The 24,966-nt window shown below is 49.5% G+C and overlaps 1 protein-coding gene and 1 long non-coding RNA gene across 10 annotated transcripts in view; one reads left to right on the forward strand and one right to left on the reverse strand.

The window, feature by feature from the left end:
• Window positions 1-24,966, forward strand: part of LOC105067385 (uncharacterized) — a 43,037-nt gene that overhangs the window by 7,860 nt on the left and 10,211 nt on the right. For 2 of the 6 annotated variants that reach the window (XR_006724230.2, XR_006724231.2), the window contains exons 2-5: window positions 1,439-1,514; window positions 2,222-2,348; window positions 8,180-8,343; window positions 10,587-10,745. This is a non-coding gene — a long non-coding RNA (uncharacterized LOC105067385). Of the gene's footprint in view, window positions 1-1,438; window positions 1,515-2,221; window positions 2,349-8,179; window positions 8,344-10,586; window positions 10,746-12,805; window positions 14,692-24,966 lie in introns of those variants that run through there. The other 4 variants (XR_012506443.1, XR_012506442.1, XR_012506441.1 and 1 more) reach the window with 4 other exon arrangements.
• The window catches only part of GABBR2 (gamma-aminobutyric acid type B receptor subunit 2), a 353,312-nt gene continuing 331,184 nt past the window's right edge, over window positions 2,839-24,966 (reverse strand). For all 4 annotated transcript variants that reach the window (XM_074361881.1, XM_074361882.1, XM_010952930.3 and 1 more), the window contains 6 exons: window positions 19,064-19,174; window positions 14,685-14,909; window positions 12,394-12,576; window positions 8,759-8,888; window positions 7,988-8,105; window positions 2,839-5,334 (listed from right to left, as the gene is read on the reverse strand). In XM_074361881.1, the coding sequence (XP_074217982.1) occupies window positions 5,169-5,334; window positions 7,988-8,105; window positions 8,759-8,888; window positions 12,394-12,576; window positions 14,685-14,909; window positions 19,064-19,174 (933 nt within the window). In that variant the 3' untranslated portion in view covers window positions 2,839-5,168. The remainder of the gene's footprint in view (window positions 5,335-7,987; window positions 8,106-8,758; window positions 8,889-12,393; window positions 12,577-14,684; window positions 14,910-19,063; window positions 19,175-24,966) is intronic.

Raw genomic sequence — 24,966 nt, forward strand, 5'->3', positions numbered from 1 at the left:
ATGATTGTCAATGGCTCATGAGAGAACAACAGAGGTGGATTTAATAGCGAGGTGAGAAAAATGAAGCCCTCCCGGCTCAGTGGTGTGTGTGGGAAAAGGGGGAATATTCCTCTGATGTCTTCTTAAAGCTAGGGGAAGGGGAAGGGGCAGAATTCTCAAAAGTTTTGGACAACAAAGAGCCCTCATGTGGAATTCCCTGATTCCCACAGATTTCTTTTGGTTCTAAGTGACAGAAACCCTACTCTGTGAGCAGAAAAAGGGATATATTAGTTTAAAATGGAGAAGGTCAAGGGCAGATGTATCTTTAGGGGTTACTGAGCCTTGAGCCCAAATGATGTCAAGAGAGCTCATTGCCTCTCTTTTCATATCTCTCTGGATGGAGGGCATGATTTGATGCCTCCTGAAAAAAAATGGCTGAAACCCTGGAAGGGCTCTGATTGGCTGGGCTGAGGTAATGAGCATATCCTTGAGCCAATCCCTGTGTCCAGGGATGACAGCAAGGGCAGTTCCTCCAGATTCCCTCCCCTTAGGTCCCTCTCCTCCCCCAAGAAGCAGGGCCATACTGCCAGGGGAGGGGCAGGAATGGGCCGGGCATGCAGAGTAGCCAGTGACCCCTGGTCTGCTTTCCTTTAACCCAGTACCACCTCCTCTCTCTGTCACTGGCTTCTAAACCTCTAGAGGAAGCTCCTTGTGGAGAGGAAACGGCTGAGCATGGGGAACTGCCTGGAAGGTCAGGGCTCTGGCTGGTGCCCCAGATTCCCTGTTTTCTAGAAACTTCTTCCCACCTTCCCTCAGAGCAGATCCTAGGGTTGTCTCTACAATGTGGGCTGAGGAGACCCCCAAGCAGAGATTTCTCAAAGGGCTTCAACTCCAGAATGCTTTTCTTTGAGGGACATAGTCTATCTTATTTTTACCTTAGAAACGAGCCAATCATAACCAAAGGAGGACAAAGAGAGCCCTATATGAACGGGTGAATTTCCTGCTGCTCTTGGGGCCTTGTTCTTTAGACTTATTGTTTAAGCGCAAACGAGCTCCAAGGCCAAGCAAGGCGTGAAGAACCCTACTGAGGATGGTGATGACAGCTCTGTGGATGTTTCTCTCTTTCAACATGCTAAAAGAAAAGGCCACATTTTTCATCAGTTGATTCCATATTTAGTGGGGAAATAGGAAGATTTCTCAAGGATCTGAGGTGGTGGAGAAATGTCTCCGTGTCGTGGTGTCTCTGTGCTATGGTTGCTCTAACTGTGGTTCTGGGTCCAGTGTGAGAAAGGAGCTGGATCTCAAAGTCAGGAAATCTGGCTCCCATGCCGGCCCTCTCAGGACCTTCTGCTTGACCTTGGCTCCTGTCACCGGCCCTCACTCGCACCACCTGTAAAGTGAGGGGTTGGACAAGATGACACCTAAGATCTCTCTTAGCTCTGAATTTCTGTGATTCTAGGCCAGGTGGAGAAGGAAGACCAATCAGGATTCTGGTTCTGTTCTTGCCTGTGCCATGACTCACTAGGTAACCTTAGGTAAGTTCCTCCTCTTGCTCATTGGACCTGTTTGCCACCCTTGAACATCCTGCATCCCATGGGAGGGCTGTATAAAAGGTAGCCAGGGTTCATCACTGAGAATCCTATGCATTAGGAAACTCCAGCCTGGGTCCAGCCTCCTAGTGAAGTCTGTGGGTCCAGTTCCCCACTTCTGGGCTCGCACCCAGTCACATGGCCTCGGGCCACCCCAGCCTGCTTTGGCCACCTTGGCCTTCCCTCTGTCTTCCAGGCCTGGCAACCAGTATGAACACACCTCAATCAAAATGTTCAGTTCTACAAAAGCTTTGTTGAAGACTGTTCTGAGCCAGTGAGAGGGCCTGGTGCTGGGTGGGACATCGGAGAAGCAGATGTGACTCCCATCTTCAGGGAGCTCATGGTCTGGGGTGGAGAGGAGGGGCCAGCATGAGCGTGTACCTAGTGTGGTGAGAGAGGGACAGTGGCAGAGAGGATTTCAATTTGGGGGAATCTGAGGGTGCTTGGATGGGACCTTGAAGGATGGGGTAGATTTGAGATAGAGCTGCAGGCTGAGGACCCAGCATGGTGGAGAAAGTTCAGACAGTCTGTAGGGTCCAGGGGGAGAGGGCAGTGAGGCTGGGAAGAAGCATGGGGCCACGTGGCCTGGAGGGGGAGTCGGGGCTGGGGAGGCAGTGAGGCTTCTAGACTCATCAGGAACCTTTTGGTTGCAGTTGTTGGGAACTGAACTTGGAGTAACCTAGGAGAAAAGGGCGATTTATTGGGAGAACTGAGAATCTGAGGAAATTCTGAACATCCCAGCATGGGAAGGACCAGAGTGCTGCTGGCCTTCAAGAACAGGTAACCGGGTGCTTGGACACCATCAGGACCCACTTCTTGATCCTGTTTCTCTCCATGTTGGCTTCATTTTTCTCTCTCGTGGCTAAATTCTTCTACATGGGGAAGAGAATTAACTGGCCCAGCTCAGGTCAGGTTCCCATCCCTGGATCTATCACCTCTGGCTAGATGTTGGGTCACGTGGTAACGGGGCTGGTCTGTTACTGTCTGCAGAGGCAAGGGAAGGCAGCTTCTGAAGGAAGGGGCCGTGCTGAGCAGGTACCCCCAGGGCCACCCACTGAATTTCCAAGCAGAGGAATGTGGCCTGATGGGACCTGCATTTTGGGAAGAGTAGGCATTAAAAGATGACAGTTTTTTTCCTTTTATTCATAAAAACAAATTTGCAACAATTTATTAAAAATTGATACCATGCAATAGGGGTACGAGAAATTCCTCATTTACATTTGATTCTGGCAGTTCCAGTCTAATTTAAAGCGTTTGTGCACTAACATCATTGGAAAATGCCTTCAGGCTGAAGCCTCTCCAGAAAAGTACAGTGTGTTTGCTGCATATAAAAGAACAGAACCATTAAATAGCTAGAGTCACTTCTGTGGGTCTTGTTATTTGTGGGGAAATTAAAAACAGAACAAAACAAAACGGGTGAACCTACAGTATCATTAAGACAGAGAATGTGCCTTGTGGGTTAACCTAGAAGACTGTGCATGTTCAGGAGTCACAACGGGTCACGGACGCACACACTCACCTCCGACTGTCCAATACTTTTGTTTTTTATTTCCCTGCTATGCTGGATTAATATTTCTACAGGTATTAGTTTCTGTGTGTGTATACATTATGTACAATGAATTGTCTCTTTCCTTTTGAAAAATTAATGTGGTTCTTTAAATTAAATCTGGTTTTGGTGAAATCAAGAAAGCAAGTAAATACTGGTAATACACAGTGAGTGACAACACCGATTTTTAGTGCCTAAATAGACAACAACTTCAACTTGACCTGTGATGTGTTAACATTTTTTTTTCCCTAAAAGCTACAGAACCTCTGTAACCTCTCTTTGGGGGAGGGGAGGGGAGAGCTATGCTATGTGAAATAAGGTGTTTTGAAATGTTGGCGATGGTAAGATTCCTGCGGGCCCGTTTGTCAAACCCTGGTGGTGACAGCACTATATTCCTGACTTTAGTGGTCTGGGAAGAGATTATTGCCTGCCTGTTGAAGCTGCCATTAGGTTTCCTTAGGGAGTGAGCGACTGCTCAGTTGTGCAGACGTCCTGGACGTTGTCATTCAGGCCTTTTTTTAGCTAAGACTGAACCTGTCTAAAAATGTCACAAGGTCATTGAGAGCCTCTCTCCAGCCTGGCTGATCCTGGTAGAGGGCTGCACGGGCAGCTTCTCTGGCCCACCCCCCTGGCTGTCACGAGGGCTGAAGGCCGTGGTCATCCTGATACCTCACGGGTCAGGGCTGCTTCACTGTTTGCTCTGAAGCCTTCCTGGATGAGATCAAGGTTTGATCCTCAGAGCCACCCTGTGAGGTAGGCAGGATGGGTATTATTTCAACCCCAGTTTGTTAGAGAGGGGAAACAGGCTCAGAGAGACACAAGTGACTTGCCCAAGGACATGGAGGGAGTCAGCAGTGGAGCGAGGGCTTGAACCCAGGTCTGACTCTCAGACCGGTACTCTTTGGAGTCTGTTTAAAAGAGAAGAGTGATCTTACGAATGAGAACCAGTGTGCTGACCAGTCACCCTGGGGACCCCCAAGGGCCAAGCTCGCTGGCTTGTCCACATGAAGGTTGCCTTCCTGAAGTTAAGAGAAGCCCTCAGCTAGCAACTCTCTCCCCATGACTACAGGGATGTCTTCTAGCAGATGCTCCCGATTCACTTTGGTCAGACATAAAGTCAGTGGGAAAAAAAAAAACCAACCAACCCCAGCCAGCCCTTGGGCCCTGATGAGAGAGGTTAAAGTGCACAATCTTTCTTTATCATGTTTGCTGGGAACAGACATTCCATGATTAGCTCGGGTGATCCCCCTCATTACGGGAACACCTGATACGAACACGAGGGCATGGCCAACGTGGTGGGTGCATGACCAACTGTGGGTGAATGCTGCAGAGCATGTCTGCAGTGACGTGCCCTAAATCCCCATGGTCCCGGAACGGGTGTTATTGTGTTAATGTGTGGCATTTATCAGAGAGTAAGGTCCCACCGGGAGGCATGCGGGTCAGCCTGCTCCGGTACCCCAGCCCTCAGTACCCCAGCTCCTGGGCCGCCCGCTGCAGAGGTGTGCCGGCTGCCCTTCCTGCAGACTCCCTGTTCCCAGAAGGCTGGGGCTGGCTGGACTGGCAGCTGGGGGCCTGGCTGCCTGCCCACCTCCTTCCCCAGAGAGGAGAAGGGCTGGCTGGGGGGCCACAGCCGGCGGTGTGTGTGCAGCGGCAGAGGCGGTTTCTCCAGAAGCCCCTTGCCTCTTCTCAAGGCTGCTCAGGGCCACTCAGTGACTTCTAGCTGGAGTTCTAGTGACTTTCTCCTGGTCTAGGATTTTTTTTTTTTTTTTTTTTTGCAAAGTTTCAAATATCCTAGCTCCTCCTTTGCAGATGTTAAGGAAGAAGTCATTTCCATTCCTCTTCTTTGTGAAAGAATAAAAGCTTCACAAATAAGGCTCGAGGTCAGGTGCCAAGTGACCCCCATCCTGTGCACCGAGTGCCATCCGAGCAGTCCTGTGAGGCCAGCCGTGGCGCCAGCTTCTTCGCAGTCAGAGCTGACAGTGTTCCCCTAAGCAGATGCCTCTGCTCCGTGTGGTTCCGTCATGGGGGAGGCCCCGGCCCCAGGCCTCCCAACCTTACAGGCCCGAGACCATAACTCGGAAGGAGGGCGGCACATGTCTGTGGCGGGGGCTGGCGGTGGGGCTGACGCAGGGGCTGACACAGCTGGCATCCACGCCTCCAATGGATGGGAGGTAGGCGTGGTGGAGGATGGGGAGCTGGAGGGACAGCCGGCGCTGGATGCTGTGGAGAGAGGAGGGGAGGAGTGTCAGTGAAGGCTGTCTGGCTGTTCACCGGAAGGTTCCCTGGGCTCACTTTGGCTAAGAAGCTGGTGGGAGGAGTAGAGCTCTCTCTGAACTCAGGATCTGTCCGTCCTGTCATCTGACCACTCACCCATCCAGCAGAGGTTTAGTGCAGGCCTTCACGTGCCAACTGGGAGTAACCGGGGCGACAGCAGTCAAGGAGGAGGCAGGCTTCTGGAGCTTCTGGTGACCAAGAATCCCAAAGAAGAAAGGCTTTTTTGCCCTTCTAACAGGGCCTTGCTGCAAACATGGACAGTTATCATTTCCTACTCTTGCAAGTCTCCAAAGGGACTTGGCTTTGAGTTCCATCCCTGAAAGTCTTCCCAGCTGCTCTGTCCTTCCTCATTGGCTCCTCTGCCCCTGCCTCTTGCCCAGGACCTCAACTCTGCTTGCTGGGCCAATTCCAACAGGTTCCTTCCTGGTCTTTTGGCTTTTTTGGGGTGACTAGTGTTCTCTCTCCAACACTGGGATAGGGCATTCAGGGATCCCCAAGATCTGTCTCTTGCCAAATTCCCGAGGTAAATCTTCTGCCCCTTCTCCCCACAAACCCTACGCTCTGGCGGCTAGTCTCCCCTCCAGCTCTGCTATGGCAGTCTCCATGCCTCTGCACGTGCTATTTCCCCCACCTGCGAAGTTCTTCCTCCGCTTTCCCACATGGTGACCACTGCCCCTTTAAGATCCAGTTTAAACGTCCTCTTCTTTGGGCTAATCCCCCAGAGAGTGAGCCCCTTCCTCCTCTACACCTGCAGCAGCCTTGGTAAATTCCCAGAAATGCAGCCAGGAAAACCCAGAGGCAGGGCTGAGCCCAGGGCTGAGTATGCCGGACTGATGGAGAAGCAGAGTGAAAAGGGGGCCAGCTGTCCTTGCTCCCTGTCACTGCCACGCCCTTCCGCTTGCCTTCTCATCAGTTTTCACCACCAGCAGGTCAGTAGGTCAGTAGGTCAGTAAGTCACCTCAGCTGTTGTGAAGGCTGCTTTGGGGAATGTGCCCAGGCCACTGCTCCCTTGCACTGCTCAGCTGAGTTTTGTGCGGTTCACTGCACCTGGGAAGTTGCATTGCCTGAACTCTGAGGCCTCCTTGTGTCCCCCATGCCTGGTCACTCAGGTGGGGAAAAACCCAGACATTCACAGAACCCAGGAGGCAGAAGAGGCACTGCTATTCCCATTGTAAAGACAAGGGCAGGGTAAACAGAACTTGCTCACAGAACCAGAACCAGAACTGGGGAAGGAGGGATTCTTGCTGCTTCTGTGGAATCACAGTGCTTTGTGGGGTAGCAGATCAACTTGGGGGGCTGCCTCTTCCCACCAGTGTGTGCCCAGGAGTGTATGTAGGGCATTGGTGGGGTTCTGAGGTGGACGAGGACAGATGCAGTGCTGCCCCCACTCCCTAGGGACCTGCTGGCCAGAAGGGCTTCTCCTGAGAGACTTCACAAGTGCTCATGAGAGATTAGAGTGAGACCTCATTTTGAAATTAGAGTTGAACTTATGTAATGTCGTAGGTGTTGGCAAAGAGTCCAGGAAAAACGGGAGCTGAAGAATGGGCTTGACTTGGGCCAAGATGTCCTGTCTGAGCATCCCTGACAGGGCCATCTGCCCGGGCAGGGTGGGCCTCTGTCTGTGGCTGTCAGAGCCACACATTCTGCTGTCTGCTGGGATCCTGTTTGCCTTTTCACTAATTCATTGCTGAAGACCTACTCAGTGCTGGAACCTCTGTTCAGTCCAGGGGACGTATGAAGGGCTATGCCTTGCCCTCACGGTGCTTGCACTCTAGTGCAGGGAACTAATACGCAGACCACTGATGAATGCCATGTAACCATCAGTAATGGTACTGGACCATCAGCTGCGAGGCTCTGGAACTAACTGGGTTGAGATGCTATTGGCTCTAAGACCAAAGGGCCCCAAATGACACTGCAGTTGGTGCCTGGGCTCCCTTTGCTGGCTCCTTACCTCTTGTCACTTCCCAGGGAACAAGTTTCAGAGTCAACATTTTAAATTACTGCTTCCAATCTGCTGTAAACTGGGAAGAACTAAAAATTGCCACGGGGGACCAAGCTACTGGAGATGTCCAGGTCTTTGCTTTGATGTCACCTTCTCTGACCACCCTATGTAAAATGATACTTCTTAAGCCCTTCCCTGCTTTATTTTTCTCCAGAGCACCTATCACTTAACATACAAAGGTTTGCTTTCTTATTAAGTTATTGTCTTGCCAGACAGAATGTAAACTCTGTGGAGGGATTTTATCTGTTTTTGTCACGGCTGTGCCTGGCACATACTAGGTCTCAGTAAATCGGTGTTAGGTGACTGTGGTTGTTTTATATACATCACAAAGGCAGAGAACATGGGATTTGATGTTGGACAGACCCAGTTCAAATCCTGTCTCCTACATTTAGCAACTGGTGAGCTTTAGCAGGTCACCTCCCCTCTTTGAGTATTAGTCTTTTCAGCTGTAAGATGAGCATTGTAATTTGACCTGCCTCATGGGATTACTGTGGAGTCCAAGTGAAATAATGCACGTGAAAACATGGTGCCAGTTGTAAACTCTTGGGCGGGAGGAACGTTCTCTATGGCAATAATTCTCAAGGAGAAGGTACTTACTGTTCTGGGGAGTTTATATCTTCTATAGGATCTTTGCATGTTCGAGAGGGCTCTGTTGTGTTCCACTGTAGCTGCGGATTTTGATCGAGGTGATTTTTTAAAATGGCCTTTCCTCCATCTGAATGCAAAACAATATTGCAATAGATTCTGTTAACTTGATTTTGAAAAATCAACAATGCAATCATTTTTTAGGATAGTGGCCCAAGGAGACGGAATGCAAAAGAGCCCATCGTCCCTCTGCACCCTCTCTGCTGTGGTCTCTGCAGCAGCTCTCCGGAGCTCGCTTTTTAAGAGCTGTACCATGTGTCTTGTTTAGCTGCATCATAATTAATGAATCCACCTCGAGTGATGAACGTGTAAGTTAATTCCAGCTTTTCTTGCCTACAGGTAGTGTTATGATAAATACTGTGTGTCTACACCTTTGCCCACGTGGGAGTATTTCCAAGGGGCAGCCTCCTGCTAGGGGGATTGCTAGTCAAGGGGCTTAACACCTGACATTTGGAGAGTGCCAGACCGACTTCCAGAACGTTGCAGGAGGATGCCCAGTTCCACACACTCTTACTGACACTGGGAATCTTTTTAAAAGCTTTCTGAAATGCGGGCAAAAAATGGACTGTTATTTCCCAAGTGGTTGGTGGAGCTGAGCAACATATCATCTTACTGACCACTCCTTTCCTGTACGTGCATGAGTACCTTTCCTGTACAACTTCCTCGTCTGTAAAATGGAAGAGGGGAGGCTGGTGTCATACCCAGGGCCCCCCCGCCTCCTACCTGTGCTCTCGGTGAAGTTCCCCAGGTTGAGGATGTCGTTGAGCTCTTGGTAGTGGTTCTGTTTAATGTAAGTGGTCTTTTCTGGTGTGTCCTGCAGCTGCATGGTGACCTCTTCCAAGTCTTTATCCAGCTAGAAGACAAAGGCTCCGGCTGAGTCAGAGCCCCCGGCCCAGCCCCTGCCCTGGCCCTGGCTGCCAGGCCTCAGAGCCAGGAAGCGGTTCACAGGGTCACAGGGTCACAGGGTCACAGGGCTGGGCCTTGGCTGGCCTCAGGAGGGCACTGAGAGACACATGGGCTGCTGCGTGTTGGGGAGGAGACACAGAAGGCGCTTGCCCACACTTGTTCCAGGAGAAGCTATGCTGAGAGAGGCCTGGGCTGTGCAGTGATGTGTTCAGTGCAGGTGTGAGCCTTGACGGAGCAGCTAAGCAAGCCTGGGGAGGCAGGGGGAGGGGGAGGGGAGTGGGGAGGCAGGGCAAGAGAGCATCAGTGCACAGGCTCTGAGGTTGGACAGGCCTGGGGGCAAACTCAAGGCTGCCCCTTACTGGCTGTGTATTGGCTGGTGAGAACTGAGTCTCAACTCCTTCATCTGTAGAATGGGGTAATAGCAGTATCTATCTCATGGGGATTAAGTGAGATGATGCAGTCAAAGTTTATTCCAATGCCTGCCACATAAGAAGGGTAACCTGCTACTGTCACAATACTACTATAATTATTATTATTGATACTAGCGGGATCCTCGGTGGGGAGGACACATCTGTAGGGCTGGTCAGCTCTGAGCCTCACACTGTCACAGAGACTCAGGCCAGTAGGAGCTCCTGCAAAGGGGTTAATCAGGATGGATCCCAGTTGCTTCCAAGTTACATAAAAATCAGATGCAAGCTCTGGGACATTTCAGCCCCTGAGATGCCTGGGGAGTGGGTGTGGGTTGGGGAGAGTAGTGGGCATCCTGCTACAGGTAAGGGAGAGGAAGTCATAAACTGCTATTCCGATGGCAAGAGCACAGCCATTAAACTGTTTAATTAGTTTTCATGTGGAGGAGGAGAGAAAGAAGTTTTTTCTGTGTGATTCAGACAGCAGGGCTAGAATCAAAGAGTAGAGGCAACAGGAGGCCAGACTGTGATTCAATCCCAGGAAAACCCCAACTTTTTAGGGTTTTTGCCCATGGCCGGCATCTCAGGTTTCCTAAAGTGAGTGAACTTCTCATCGCTGGAGGGTGCAAGTGGAGTTCGAATGTCAAGGCCCAGGGACGTGCGGTATCACTAGTCCCTGAGAGGCCTGATATGACAGCAGAATCAGCAGTGGGCTTTGGGGGACAGAAACCTTTCCTGCTTTGATCCCGTGGCACATGGAGGGCTGTCCCATGCTACAGCTGTCCGCTTTAGAGGCACGGACAGCTGTGCTGCGGATCTTTGGGGCAGAGTATAGTGAGTCCCCCAAAACGTTGCCAGATTGAACAAATAAAAATTCAGAATGCCCAGTCACCTTTGAATTTCAGATAACAAGAATCAAAATTTCAGATAATAAGGAATAAAAAATTTTAAGTATAAATATATCCCAAATATTATATAGGACATATTTACACTAAAAATATGATTGGTTGCTTGTCAGAAAATCTAATTTAACTGGACATCCTGTACTTAATCTGGCAATCCCACATCTCATTTCTTTCTTGGGCCTGTCTGGCTAGAGACGACATTTCCCAGCCCTCCAGTGTGATCACATACGTTCTTGCCAGTGTAACTGGAGCAGAACCAAAATGTATGCAACTTGCGCATCACTTGCTTAAAAGGCGATCCCTTGCATGGACTTCCTTTCTCTTCCCTTCCAGGGACTGGGAACAGGACATGCTGTCCACGCAGCTTTAAGTGTTCTAGTGAGGAAGACACCTTGGGGACTGGCAGACAATTAAGAGTAAAAGAGCCTCAGTCAGCAGTGACCTTGGGCAGAACTGTCTGCCAACCTGGACCTCTCTCCCCAGGACTGTCAGGTGAGAGAAATAAACATGTATCTTCTTTGGGCCACTCTATTTTGGGGCCTCTATTATAACAACTTAGCCAGTACCCTAACAGCTCACTTTTCTTTGTTCCTTTCCTGTCCCACTCATCAATCAGAGTTCCTCCCTTAAAGACATAACCCAAGGATCATGGGCTTGGTCACACCTGAGACCTAAAGGGAGGGCTGGAGAAGGGGAAGGTGATTCGGTTTCTCCTCCCTAGTGTAGAAAGTCCAGATTTGAGGTTTGGCTTGGGCACCAAGGAATCCGATTATGGCCTCTCTAGACTATTCAAGGACCAGTTAAGGACTTTCAGGACAAAAGTGAGGTCTGTTGCAGCAAACTCTCCCTCCTGAGACGTTCCTCCTCACTTCCTCCTCTCTTGCTGTGCATCACACAGATGTGAGTGGTTACGGGTTGTGTTGGGAGAGTGAAAAATGGAGGCGGGGATATACTTAGGAAGCTGCTTATGAGACAGTAATACATACTGGCCTCTGCCCTGGGTTTCTGACACAGGGCTCCTGAAACCCTTGTAATTTCCTGGGTGTTGGGGTATCTTTTGTTCTAACTGGGCAACTGTGGGTGGGCTCCAGGATGAGGGCTGGTCACCAGAAAGAATGAGCCATGATTAGAAACCAGGAATTTTCAGCCTTGTCCCCCATCCTCTTGAGGAGGGAGAAAGGCTGAAAATAGAGTTAATGATCAATCATGCCTGGTAACAGAGCCTCCATAAAACCCCAACATGTGGGGTTTGGAGAGCTTCCGGGTTGGCGAACACATCCACACTGGGAGGGTGACGTACCCCAGCTCCACGAGACACAAGCTTCTGTGCTCAGGAGCCCCTGGCCTCTCCCACTGTATCCCCTCCTGGCTGTTCATCTGTATCCTTTATCATATCCTCTAATAAACTGGTAAATGTAAGTAAGTGTTCCCCTGAGTTCTGGGAGCTGCTCTAGCAAATTAATTGAACCTGAGGAAGGGGTCATGGAAACGTCTGGTTTGTGGCCAAGTTGGACAGGATTGTGGGTAACCAGGGGGCCCACTACTTGTGACTGGCATCTGAAGTAGGGTGGGGGTGGTCTGTGGGATAGGCTGAGGAGCCTTTAACCTCTGGGGTCTGACACTATGTCTAGGCAGATGGTGTTAGAATGAGTTAAATTCTAGTACACCCAGATGGTGTTGAAGAGAACTGCTTGGTTCGGGAACTCCCTCCCCCTCCCCCTTGACACACACACACATTTGGTGACCAGAAGTGTCAGAAGTGAAGAGTTCTGTGTGAGTGGTAAAGGAGACAGACAGGAGGTAGAAAACTAAGTTTTCCCAAATCAGTGCTATAATCTGGGGGCTCACAAATCTCTTAAGAACTTTCTTTCTGAAGATGCCTTGAATCGAGGCATTGCTGTAACCCAAGAGCCTTGGCCAGATGGACAATAAACTTCTATGAGATTCTGACAAACTGCCTCTGTCTAGTTTATGTTCCCGTGGTTCTTAACAGCATAATGACAGCAGATGGGACTGCACAGCCATGATGTGTGGGTGTCCTAGGGGAGCCGAGGTGGGGAGCGGCAGCTCGGAGTCCCTGCACGGGGCCGGGGGCTCCCGTGGAGGATGGGGCCCTGGTGACCAGCACTGTGGGAGGTACCTCTGTGATCTTCATTCGCAGGCGGTGGTTTTCTGACTGCAGGCCCTCTAGGCGGGATGTGCTTGCTTGGTTCACACTGGTGACTGAGGTGGAGGTTTTAGAATCTTCTTTCTTCTGATTCTGAGTGAACTGAAATCGTCTGTTCTGAGTTGCTGCGTCTGGGTTTGTTCTCAGAGTGATGAGCTGAAAGGACAAAAGTAGAGCTGAGAAGAGAACCCTGGGGTCTTTCCTCTCAGGCCCCATCCAGTCCCTCCCAGCAGGGCCTGCACTGGAGGCAACATGGGGCCCCAGGAAGGACACAGTCTGAGAGTCTGGAGCCCTGGGCTCAGGCTTGTCTCTGGCCCTTGCTTGTGTGTGACCTCGCGCAGGCCTCTTCCTGTCTCTGAGTCTCGGTTTTCTTCCTTGCCGGTAGAAGTCTGGTCTCCTGACCCTGATTCCACCCGCATCCTTGCCATCCCGCTTATGCCCTGCTCCAGCTGAGCCTCACTCTGCCTCAGGCCTTGCTCCACGTAGAAAATAAACCTGAAGGTGACAGCTGTGAAGACAGTGGGAGGAGAGTGAAGGCTTGTGCTTGTTAGAACCATGGCCGTGGCCCCTGTCCACTAGGACTTCTGGTTCAGAGGTGAGAGGCGGGGATGGAGGAAGGACTCAGATCATCACCAGGCCAGGCATTCAGGGCACAGTGCTCAGCACGGTGCTGTGGGCCTGAGCTAGGCTCTGGGGAGGGCCTGGAAGGATGGGAGGGTAAGGGAATTCCAGGGGGAAGAAATGGCACATGCAGATGCAGGGGGGCTCAGGGTACTTATAGAGAAAGGCAGCTGGATGATGGACAGGGTTCTCTGGGGAGCCTAGAGGGATCCAGTGATCCTGAAAGCCAGCCCAGTATCGGGCACTTGATCCTGGAGCCAGGAGGGCAGTGAAGAGCTGTCGAGGGTGACAAAGCAGAGTGTCCTGATCAGAGCTGGGCTTAGGGTCAACCTGGCATCTTCACAGGGTGGAGAGAACATGTGAGTGCACGCAGAGAAGTTGTGGGCTTGGCCTGGAGCCTGGGAAAGTGTCGACACCCAAAGGAAGGAGTACATGCCAGAGGTGTTCTGGGGCACAGCTGAGCCTGACTGGGGACTGACTGCGTGCCCAGGGGAGAGGAAAGATCACTGGGGTCCCGTGGCTCCTCCATCCAAAATAACCACTGACCTGAGAGATATTTTCCTGACATTATCCCACCCAGCAGTGGGCGGGTGAATTGGAGGCCTTGACCTCTTTAGTAGGCTGATCTGTGTAGAGAAAACCTAACCTCGGTGGGGCCCAAGAATAAAGGAAGACGCAGAAGACAGAGTTAAGAAGTTATTGACTCAAGCTGGGTAGGATAATATCTGGAAGCTATCACTCAGGTAAGCCCTGCAGATGAATGAAAATGTAAGTGGCTGTTAAAAATGGTTATTCCTTTTCACCCACTAGTGCTACTTCTGTGACTCTAGCTTAAGGGAATGACTGGAAACAAGAAAAGTGTATTATGTAGGAGAAATAAAAGTACACTTATAATATAAGAAATCTGGAAATACTGTAATGCTCACCCATAAGGGATCAAGAAGACAAGTAGGTTACAGAACTTCCCCTCAATGATGGTTATGAATGTGGGAAAATACAAGGGGCAAAAGCTAAGTGAAAAAGGCAACTACAAAGCATGCTATAATTACAGCTGTGTCTGACTCACAGACGTAGAATACAAACTTGTGGTTGCCAAGGGGGCGCGGGGTGGGAAGGGACAGACTGGGATTTTAAAAAGTAGAAAAGATAAACAAAATTATACTGTATAGCACAGGGAAATATATACAAGATCTTGTGGCAGCGAAAAAAAATGTGACAATGAATATATGTATGTTCATGTATAACTGAAAAATTGTGCTCTACACTGGAATTTGACACAACATTGTAAACTGACTATAACTCAATAAAAAAATGTCAAAAAAAATTACAGCTATATCTGAAAAAACATCACTGCCTAAGCACTAAAAAAAAGACTGGAAGGATACATCAAAAATATTAACAGTAAAAAAACCAAACCAAAACATTAACAGTGGTTATTTTTGGGTGGGGGGACTATGTGAGAGTTCTGAAAAATCTGATTTTTGCTTTTCTGCATCTTCTAAACTTTGTGATGTGAATTGTGTTCATCAGTTAAAGAAAAAAGTGCATAAGACTTTTAGAAAGTGGAGGAAACTCAGCAATCCCCTTGTGAGGCCGGACAGGATGGCAGAGTGGTGAGAGTGGGGGCAGAGGACTGCCTGTACCTTGGGCACAAACACCAGGCAAAGGGTGATGGTGCTGCAGAAGATGATGACCAGGGCCACGATGCAGAACTGCACGTTGGGCTGGTCGCGGGTCAGGAAGGAGACGGCGGCCCCAATGATGCACATGATCCCCACGTTGTAGACGCTCATCCCAATGTACTTGCTGTCGTTGAGGGCAGGGATGCTGACGTTGCGGGTCTCCCAAGCTAAGAAACAACCGAACAACTGCAGCGGTGACAAAAAGGGGAGAGAGGTGGTCATTACCAAGCAGCTCCTGCTCTGAGAAGCTGCTGAACTGAGGGTTACTCTGGAGGTGGGGGTTGGGGAGGGAGGCTGGGGGCTTGCTGCTGTCTGGGTCTTCTGGATATCACCATCTGTCCCCACTGTGGCCCCAGGTTGAGTCCTTCCGAGGAAATGCAGGCTGGGGTGTTCGCTGTCTGGTTCTCCTTCACCCCCACCACTGGTTCACGCACAGATGCACAGGAGGCGGCAGTGGGAAGGAACGTCAGACATGATCTCAACCACGTCGCCTTGCTCCACAGAGAACCCGAAGGCCCAGAGAGGAGGAAGGCGCTTGCCCAAGGCCACACAGCAATCTGGTGACAAAAGTGGACTGTGTCCCTAGAAGTTCAGTCCAGTCTTTTTTCTGTTGAACCAGACAGAGCCCCTGTGTCTGGGACTTCTATTACCCCCCAGTGCACACAGTCACACAGAATAGAGAGACTGCGTTTCCTAGCCGTCCTTGAAGCTAGGTGTGATGTGACTAGGTTCTGGACAATGCCATGTAGGTGAAAGTGGTGTGTACAAGTTCTAGCAAGTGTCTTTAGAGGAAAATGCTATTCTCCTTCCTCCACTCCAGCAGATGGAGTGGAATGTGATGGGTGGAGCTTGAGCAGCCATCTTAGACTATAAAGTCATCTTAGACCATGATGTGGAAGATGCGTGATGAAGATGAGGGAGGCAAGATGCAAGGGACTAAGAGTCTAAGAGCCTCCACACAAGCTCTTCTGCTTACCTGAGAGGGAAATTAACTACCTTTTTTTAAACTACTGTTTTTGTAGGTTTTCTGTCACTTGCAGCTCTACTCCTAACCAATTCATGTCCTAGCTGAAATGAGTAGAAGTCAAACGTGATCTGAATCAGGGTGTTTAGGGTTTAGCCTGCAAGGGTTGTCTAAAGGAAGGGCAGGTGCCAGAGAAAGTGCAGGCGGAATGTGGGGCAGAATGGTGGTGTGGGCGGGAGGGAGAGCTGATCAGGACTGCTGACTGGTGCAGGGGTTTTGGCTGTGGGCCAGCCCCTCCAGGAGGTCTTCCTACAAAGGCCCCCTTTCCCTCTGGCTTTATCACTGAAGTTTGGGGCATCCAACAGCTGCACAAGCCATTTAACTTCATCCAGGGCCTACACTCTGAGGTTTGATTTAATTGGCAGCACAATGCCATGTGGTAGAGTCCAGAGGGTCTGGAATCTGCTCTGCTATCCCCTGGCTGTGTGACTTTGGGTAAATCATATCACCTCTCAGAACCTCAGTTTCAATATCTGTGAAATGGGAATAACAGTAACACCTATCTCAGGGCTTCTATCTAGACGAAATGAGAAGATGGGTGTGAAAGCATTTTGTAAACTGATATGTCTGATAGAAAAATAAGTTAGTAACTATTTTATAATTGGTTATTTTGTTTTACAACCACAGTTGTAGTTTGCTCCTTTTAAGTGTTTTATCTTACAGATGGACATGTTATTTTTTAAAAATTCCAATTAAAGTGGGAACCAGAGCCCAGGAAGCAGATACTGAGTGAGAGAAGGAAACATGCACTGTTGAAAGCCTGCTTTGTGCTGGGTCCTTGGAGTGCGGCCCCTTCAGTCCCACAGCAGCCGTGCCAGCTGGGCGGGCCTGTCCCCGTCCTACAGGGGAGGAAACGGAGGCTGGGCAAGGCGAAATGACCTGCCTCCAGTCCCACAGCAACGTGTCAGGGCTGAGTGGGTGCCTGGGATGCCTGCTCCTTGCCACACTAATGATGGGCCACCAAACCATCACAAGAGTCCACTGGTCATAAAATGTGGGCAAGTCTGGGGACCTAGTAGTTGGCTGCAAATCTCTGACGAGTGTCAGGAAGAAACAGAGGGTAACCTGTTCTCAGGCCTTCAAGAAGTAGAATGAGTGTTCACAGTCACATGTTACACTGAGGCTGATTCAAGTTGAGGATAAGGAAGAACTTTCTAGAAAAGCAATCCATCTGTGGTAGGTTGAAATAGTGGCCCTTAAAGATATGTCCACATCCTAATCCCTGGAAGCTGTCAATGTGACCTTATTTGGAAAAAAGGTCTTTGCAGATAATTAAGGTTCTCAAGACAAGATCATCCTGGATGGCCCAGGTGGAGGTAGAGACTGGAGTCATGCAGCCACAACCCAAAGAATGCCTGGAGCCATCAGATGCTGGGAGAGGCAAGGGAGCGTTTCCCCCTGGAGCCTTTGGAGGGAACATGGCTGTGCCTAGATTTCAGACTTCTGGCCTCCAGAACTGTGAGAGAATACATTTCAGTAGTTTTAAGCCACCAGTTTGTATTTGCTACTGCAGCCACAGGAAACTGATACACCATCCATAGATGGCACAGGCTGAAGGGGGTGAGCTCCCCATCACTGGAGGTGTGGAAGCAGTGAGTGAATGAACACTTGTTAGGGATGCTCAGGGTGGGCTGGGGGGCTGACACATCTGAGAGCAGAACCGGCCTACAGGGCTGTGTATGTTCCTTCCACCCTGAGATTCTGTGGTTTCAGAACAGAAGGGGCCGGGAGGTGGGATTTTGGTCATGAGCCTTAAGGGCCAGGAGGGCTGTGGACGGTTCCTTGCACATGCTGGAAACAGTAAAGCATTTGTGCTGTCAAATAAAGAGCTTTTATGGACATGATCTGGGTGAAGGTATTAGTTTCTCTGGAAGAGATACAGTCACCTCCATTCACTTTTGGAAGTAGGTGGAGAAGATAATAGATGGCCAAAACATTACAGACAAATCCAGTTTAAAGAGTCAGTCTGATTCACCATTATCTAATTTCACAGAGTCTCAGGATCAAGGAACATGGAGGCTGGAGGGATCCTGGAGAGAGTCTAGCTTCATGCGCTTTACTCAGCAAGGGCCGAGAAACTCAAGTAATTGATGCTGCATGCCTTCCATGAAGGGAGCTCCTTCCCGCCCAGGGGCTCGATCACCTTTGTGGACACTGCTCTGTTAGACAGATCCTTCTTTATTAAACTCGAGGGCTGCCTTCTGACAACTCTGTGCATGATGGGTCTGCTTTGGGGTCTGTACTCCCTGTCTCTGACAGCCCTGGTGACCATGTCCTCAAGGTCCCGTTTCTACTTCATGCATGTCCTGTTACGTCATGGGGCCCAGACTGTACCCCAGTGGTCCTCAAAGGATCTCCATGGAAACCACAAGAAGGTCTCAACTAGTATGAAGTGGGGGGCACCCTTTGCCTGGGGCTCTGTAACACATGATCTTCTGGTGTGGCCCTGTGCAGGACCAGGATTAATAACAGTTCTCTGAAGCAGCAGCAGGTAAGGATGCATTTGAGCAGCACAAGAAATGGCCTTTGGAGAGGGCTTCATTCTCAGCCTTTAAGTGGTAGCCACACAGAGGCAGATGGTGGCTTAACTTTCCTATGGAAAGATCTGAGGTGCAGTGGCCAGCATCCTGACCCTGGAGGGATTTAAGTGGAGGCATGGCTTGCACAGGATGTGAAGAGAAGGTTCAAGGGTTAACCTGGGGTAAGGTAGGGTGAGACTCCCTTTTCAAGTCCTTCCTAACTTTGAAATTCTACAACCGTGAGAGGTGGGCTTGGTATGTGATCTTTGATTACACAGATGAATGGAGTGGGAGGAGTATTGGGTTTGGAGATTGGAGGTTACCAGGTGGCCTTCAGCAATTCATTTAACTTCTCTGAGCCTTACTTTCCCCATCTATAAAATGGGGATGATTCCACTCACCTCCCACAGGAGGTAGATTCAGTGAAATGCAGGGATGTGAACATGCGCTAGGTGTTATCAGACTGCTGTTCAGGGAGCAGGACAGGGGCAGCTGGGAAGCACGCTCACAGGCTTGGGGGTTACTCTCTAGCTAAGACCTTGACTCTGCCACTTACTAGCTGAGTGACCTCGGGCAAACCAAGCCTCAGCGTCCTCATCAGTGGGAAATGGGGACATGATTTGTACCTATCTCACATGGGGTTGTGCGACTGAAATGACATGTGCCAGACACTGAGCCTGGCGTGGAGTAAGTGCCTGGTCCTGGGGGCTCTGGTTATTTTTATGTTGACGGAGGCCCCAGGGAGAGAGCTCTGACAGAGAAGCATTTCCCCACGCTGCCTCCTGCTCTGCACCTACCATGAGAAGCCCCTTATAGGCATAGACGATGCCGAGCCAGATGGTCATGTGGGTGTTCTCACAGTGCTCCAGGAGAGGGCGGATGGAGATGTCCCGTCCTGCTGGGTCCGGCTGTGCAAAGAGAAGACAGAAACTGTTGGTGTCGCAACATCATATACACATACACACCGTATGCGGAGAGAGCTGATGGCTACTCTAAAGCTTTATTTAAGTTATACAGTCTTATATAGCAAAGAAGAATGACAAGGGAAATGGTTAACTGGTAGTGTCTGGCTCAAGGTCAGAAGACCCTTTATGTTTTGGTAAATCATGTTCGTGTTGGCACCAGCAAGCCTTACAGCTTATCAGGGCAGAATGTATGAGAAACAGCTGCTTCACAATATTCTTCTTGGACTCCGGCGGCTGTGCCTGTCTTAGGTTGCCCCCCTCTGGGGATCTTACCCGTCATTGGCTAACCAGCCTTCTCACCTCTGAGCCTGCAGCTTTTTATAACTTGTTTACCATTCCAGCCCAAGGCTCGTTCCTTTGTTCCCACAGTCGGGGGGCTACAGAAACCCAAGGATGGCACTGGCCATCTTCCCAGCAGCCAAGTCCCTGTTTGACAGTCCTTTCCTCTCCCATGAGCCACAGCCAGTGCCACCATCCAGGAGGCCTTTTGGACCCCACCTCTGTGTTCCATGGGGCTCACGCCTCAACCAGTATTGGTTACCTCTGTTTGTTGGTTGTGATTCAGCTCTGAACTTCAGTTATCTGAGTTCTTCATATCTTTCCAACTTGATTCAGAGCTCCTAAGAGTAGGGACTGGGTCACTTCTGTACCCCTAGTACCTAGCACAAGACCTGGCCCAGAGCAGGCATCTGTGACGTTTGTTAGAAGAGTGAGGGCGAGAATGAGGCACACAGTTAGGTCAGGAGGCCTTCAGGTGTCTCTGGAATTAACTCAGGCAGTTGGAGGTTCAGTATCTACTGGCTGGGCCAAGCACGGGGCCTGCCAAACCCTTTTAAGGAGACCCTCTTGCCCACCACCTCCACTGAGGGAGCAATGGTGGCAGCCATGTTATGTACCACATGACCCTTCCTGGGCTGGAGCTGATTGGACAAGGGGTGGGCACCAGACCCTAGGCAGCCAATCCAGGGGCTTATCAGAGACCTAGGAAGTTTCCTAGTGCAAACTGCTCTGCCCAAAGAGGGGTGGTGGAGAGGATTCAATCCAAGCACGTTCTCTCAGGAGTCTGAACTGGGAAACTGTGGAATCAGCCAGGTGGTGGCAAGAGGAGAAAAAGACACCCAGGGAGTGAAAAAATATCTACTGTACACATATATTTTTTCTGAGCCATTTGCGAGTAAGTTGCAGACATCCTGGCGCTTCTTTACCTCTAAACATGTAGCATGTATTTCCTAAGAACAAGGGATTCTCTCATATAACCATGTACACTTACCAAATTCAGAAAATTTGACATTGATACGGTATATTATCTAATACAGTACTCATTTTACAACTTTGCCGACTGGCCCATTAATGTCCTTTAAGGACCCAATCCAGAACCATGTCGCATTCACTTGTCATGTCTGCAGTCAGCCTTGGAATCAGCCCTTTCTCCTTCAATCTCAAACAAGACCACAGCCTCCTTTCATGTCATTGATGTATCTGAAGATTCCAGGTCAGTTATTTTGTATAATGTCCCTCAATTGGGTTTGTCTGAATGTGTTTCCATGATTAGATTCAGGTTATGTATTTTTGGCAGGAATCCTGTATAAGTGATGTTCTCACCTCTTCAATGTTTCACATCAGGGGCACTTGATGGCACTTGCCCCATTATTGGTGATGCTTGTGATCATTTGGTTGAGGTGATGTCTGCCAGATCTCTTTACTTCAGAGGTACCATTTCCCCCTTGTAATTAATAAATAATCTGTGGGAGATACTTTGAGACTATGTGAGTATATTGTTCCCCCACAAACTAACTCAGTGGTTTCAGCATCCATTGATGATTTCTATCTGATTACTTTGGTGGCTGCAAATGGTGATTTTCTACCTCTCTCTCTCATTACATTTAAATACTTGGCAATATACTGCTAACAGGCTCTTTCCTTTCCTCCCACTCCTTTATGTGTATCAGTATGGACTTACGGGATCCTTTTAGATTCAATGTCTTATAATCCATTACTATTATTATTTATTTTGCTCAAAATTTTCCAGATTTGGCCAGTAGAAAACTCCTTCATGCTGTCACCTGTGTTTTTTTCCACATGTCCCTATAATTTTTTAAGCACTTTCATATTTCTTGGCACAAGATATTCCAGGCTCTCCCTACACTTTCCTTCCCCCCCGCCCAGTCTTAGAATCAGCCTTTTCTCTGAAGAGTCCTGGTTCTTTTAGCAGAGAATAGTATTTAGAAACCAAGATCTGGGCACTTGATGTGCTCACTGTTCCTAGGGTATCATTACTTTGAGGCCCTTTTATCTCTCTGTCTATCCATCTATCCATCTACCTATCCATCTATCCATCATCATTCAGTCTCTATCATCTATCTATAGATATAGATCAAGATAAAATCCAACACCACAGAGTTCTTCCTTGCTTTCCCTCATTCCATATTTGCTTCTGTATTCTCCCATAGTGAATCCCTAGTTTCTAACAACATCAAAATACTCACTCATTTTTTTCAATTCTATAATAGACACAAAACAGTTTCAAAATTGCTATATCCATACACCAGCAACAACAAATAACTAAAGTTGAAGATTTCCTTGCAAATCTGTTTGTCTTTAGAACTGATCCCACTGAGGGTATCTCATCAAAGATATGTATGGGTGGGGAGGGATATGTGTGAACTCTCTGTCTTTTCTGCTCAATTCTGCTGTGAACCTGAAACTGCTCTAAAAAATAAAATCTATTAATAAAAAAAAGAACAAAAAAAATAACTGTGTTCTGGATGTTGTCCTCTTAAGGCCCAGGGTAAAGCCACATTCCTGAGGGTAAGGGGTAGGCATTCTCAGGGTCAGTCACTAGGAAGAAGGGGCACTTTGGTGGGATCCAGGGACGCAGAAGGCAGACTTCAGGCAGGTGCAGGATGGACACCCTATTTCTCTTGGCCCTGCTCACTAGGCTTGGCCTTTGAGGCAGGCAAGTGGCTGGGCTCCTATGAGTTGAGGAAGATAGTGTCCTGACATGGATGCAGGAGGAGCTGGGAGGGGTGGGGCCTGAGGGCTCAGGCCATTTGGTGACTAGATCACAGTTGCATGCTCTCTCAGGCTTGATTTCCCTTTTGTTGTCCCAAGCCACAGAAAGCTTTAGCTTAGCTTCTTTGGGTCCATGGTCGTTGAGTGCACACACCCGCGGCAGTGCTAGAGGGAGAGCAGGGTCCCCTGCGGCCTCCTCAGTGGTGGCAGTGGGTGCTAGTGAGAGAAACCTAGGGAAAGGTGATCCGCAGGAACCACAGCCAGAGTTGCCAGGGCTAGAGATTTCCCATCCACTGCTACTCCCCCAGGAAGTGGCTGGATTCTAAGGGTGGTGGGGGATTCCTGATACCCTAATTTAATTTAATTGAGGAGACTGAGGAAGAACTTGGACCCGAGGTCAACAGTGACTTAGTGGCATAACTTGGTTTTCTCCAATGTCTGACAGCGAAGCAGACTCAGAACGCAGTAGCACAAGCCCGCTGCGGGCATGCATGAACAGCAGGGCCATTAATGATGACAGTGTCTGTTCTACCATGAAAGGCAGTAATTTATGATGAACTCTTAGATCCTCCATGTAGAGAGGAGTGATTCTGTCATACCCATTTTTCAATGTAATGAAAACTCTATTCATGGGAAGCTGACAATGGTTGCCTGGCTTATTTGCCCCCAGTGACAGAGAGTGCCCTCCTTCCCACTCTTGGTGAGTTTTTTTTTTTTTTTTAAATTGGACCAGAACCTTCTCCTCCTATACTTCCACCTTCGGTCCTTGTCTTTCTCCCAGGGCTCCCCAGAAAGATACCAAACTCTTTTTCCACAGGAGGGGAAGATCTGCCAGGATGCATCACCTCCCTCAACAAGTAGACCTGGTCCTGCAAACCTAGATTTGAGCTCAACACTTCAGGTAGTGCTAAGCACCTTTCTCCAGCTCTCCCTGGCGCTCTAAATAACTACCTTCCACTGGTGATTCATAAATTCCTTGTGGTTGACTAGGACCCCACAGGTAGTTTTCACGGAACTGCTGGTAGCTCTGTCTTCCCCTTTCTGTGGTTGGCATTCCAGCCTGGTTACCTTTTACCTTGTTAGTGCCCCCTCCTCTCCCCTCCCCCCCAATCCTGGTCTGCTCTAACCTCTTCAAATCCTGATTTTTAATCTGGTCTTTCAGTCCCCGACCCATCTCATTAAACTTAAGCACAGCCTTTCCTGCGGAGGTGAGAGGGCAGCAAAAAACCACGGGCCTGCCCAGAGTTCAGAGAAGTCACTGGTCCCAAGGGTGGGCAGAGATGCTTCTACTTAATCTCCCCAGTACACAGGCACTGATCTGGAAATAAGCCAAAAAAAAAAAAATCCTGGTCGTCAGCATCACTCTCACACAGCCCCAGGTTTGTGCACGCTGGCCAGAGTGGCAGTGGTTGGGGGTGGTTTTAGGAATAGGGGATGGGGAATCTGAATAAAGTCAAATCAGCCCTGCATTGAATTTCAAAGAAAACTGTAAGAGCCATGCCTCTTCCTGTATGATCTGTCCTGATCATGCCTGGGACTGGAGTTCAGAGTGCTGGGAGCAGTCACACACATGAAGAGAGATGCTTGACCATGCAACAGGATGTGGTGGGGAACCTGGGCCACTACCTGAGTGCTTACTTGACCTCGTTGTCGTGCACCAAAGTGCCGCTAGAGGGCAGCAAAGAACCGTGTGGAGGGTTCCGCCCAACAGCCGTGGCTCACCCTCTGCTGGGGATGCAGAGCTGCTTGTGTAGCTCAGTGGGGCTGCAAGTGGCGAAGCCGTCAGCAGCAGCGTCCTCTTCTCTAGAAGGCACTCACTGGCCTTAAATTAGGCCAGACCTCCAGGCACCTTGGAAGACCTGCCTCATCCTGCTTTTTGGGCAGTGGGTGAATGGGGGCTACTGAGGAAGGAAGGACTGGCCATCACACTCCCTGTCCCCAGTGTGGGCCAGCCACGTCGCCCAGTGCCAGTGAGCACAGGGCACTGACTCCTGCAGATGCCACGCTAGGATTTGATGTCAGGGCCTGAGCCGGGATTTCAGGCCCACTTCTCTGTACAGTGTGGGCTACAGCATTTCCATTGGCCTAAGAATGTTTCCCTTGCCTTGGATGACTGGTCTGCAAGAACTTTCAGCTTGCTTTTTTCTCTTCTTTATTTTTCTTCCTTGTTGCTCACCTGGGCATTACCTAAGTCATCATTCATTCATTCATTCATACCGTAACTATCAGGCACTACCATTTGCCAGGTATTGTTCTGGGCATGGGGAATGTGACAGTAACCAGGACTGACAAGGGCCCTGTCCTCGTGGGTCTTCCATTCTAGTAAGATCAGGATGGTTCCATGAGAGGTGACCTCAGAGGGGGAGTGGGCTGGCCTCAGCCAATAAGAGCCACCCTAAAACACCAAGAGCTGCCTTGTCACGAGTGACAACAGTGTGCTAGTTGCTAAGCTGTGAGCTCTACACATGTTATCTTGTCGATGCTTTATAAGGATCCAACAAGGCGTTAACCTCACTTTACAGACGAGGAAACTGAGGCAGAGAGGTTAAGTAATGCCCTAATCTCCAACCAGTACGTGTCAGAGCTGAGATTCAGACCCAGGTCTGTCTGACTCTCAAACCAGCGTTCGTTCCTTCCTCACCATGTGTGTCCCCCAGCCTGCCCTGCCTTTCACATGCCAAGGAGACAGTGGGTATAAACCTGTTCTACAAACTGTGAGGTGC

This window comes from Camelus bactrianus, chromosome 4, assembly GCF_048773025.1.
Source record: "Camelus bactrianus isolate YW-2024 breed Bactrian camel chromosome 4, ASM4877302v1, whole genome shotgun sequence".
In the NCBI taxonomy this organism is placed as follows: Eukaryota; Metazoa; Chordata; class Mammalia; order Artiodactyla; family Camelidae; genus Camelus; species Camelus bactrianus.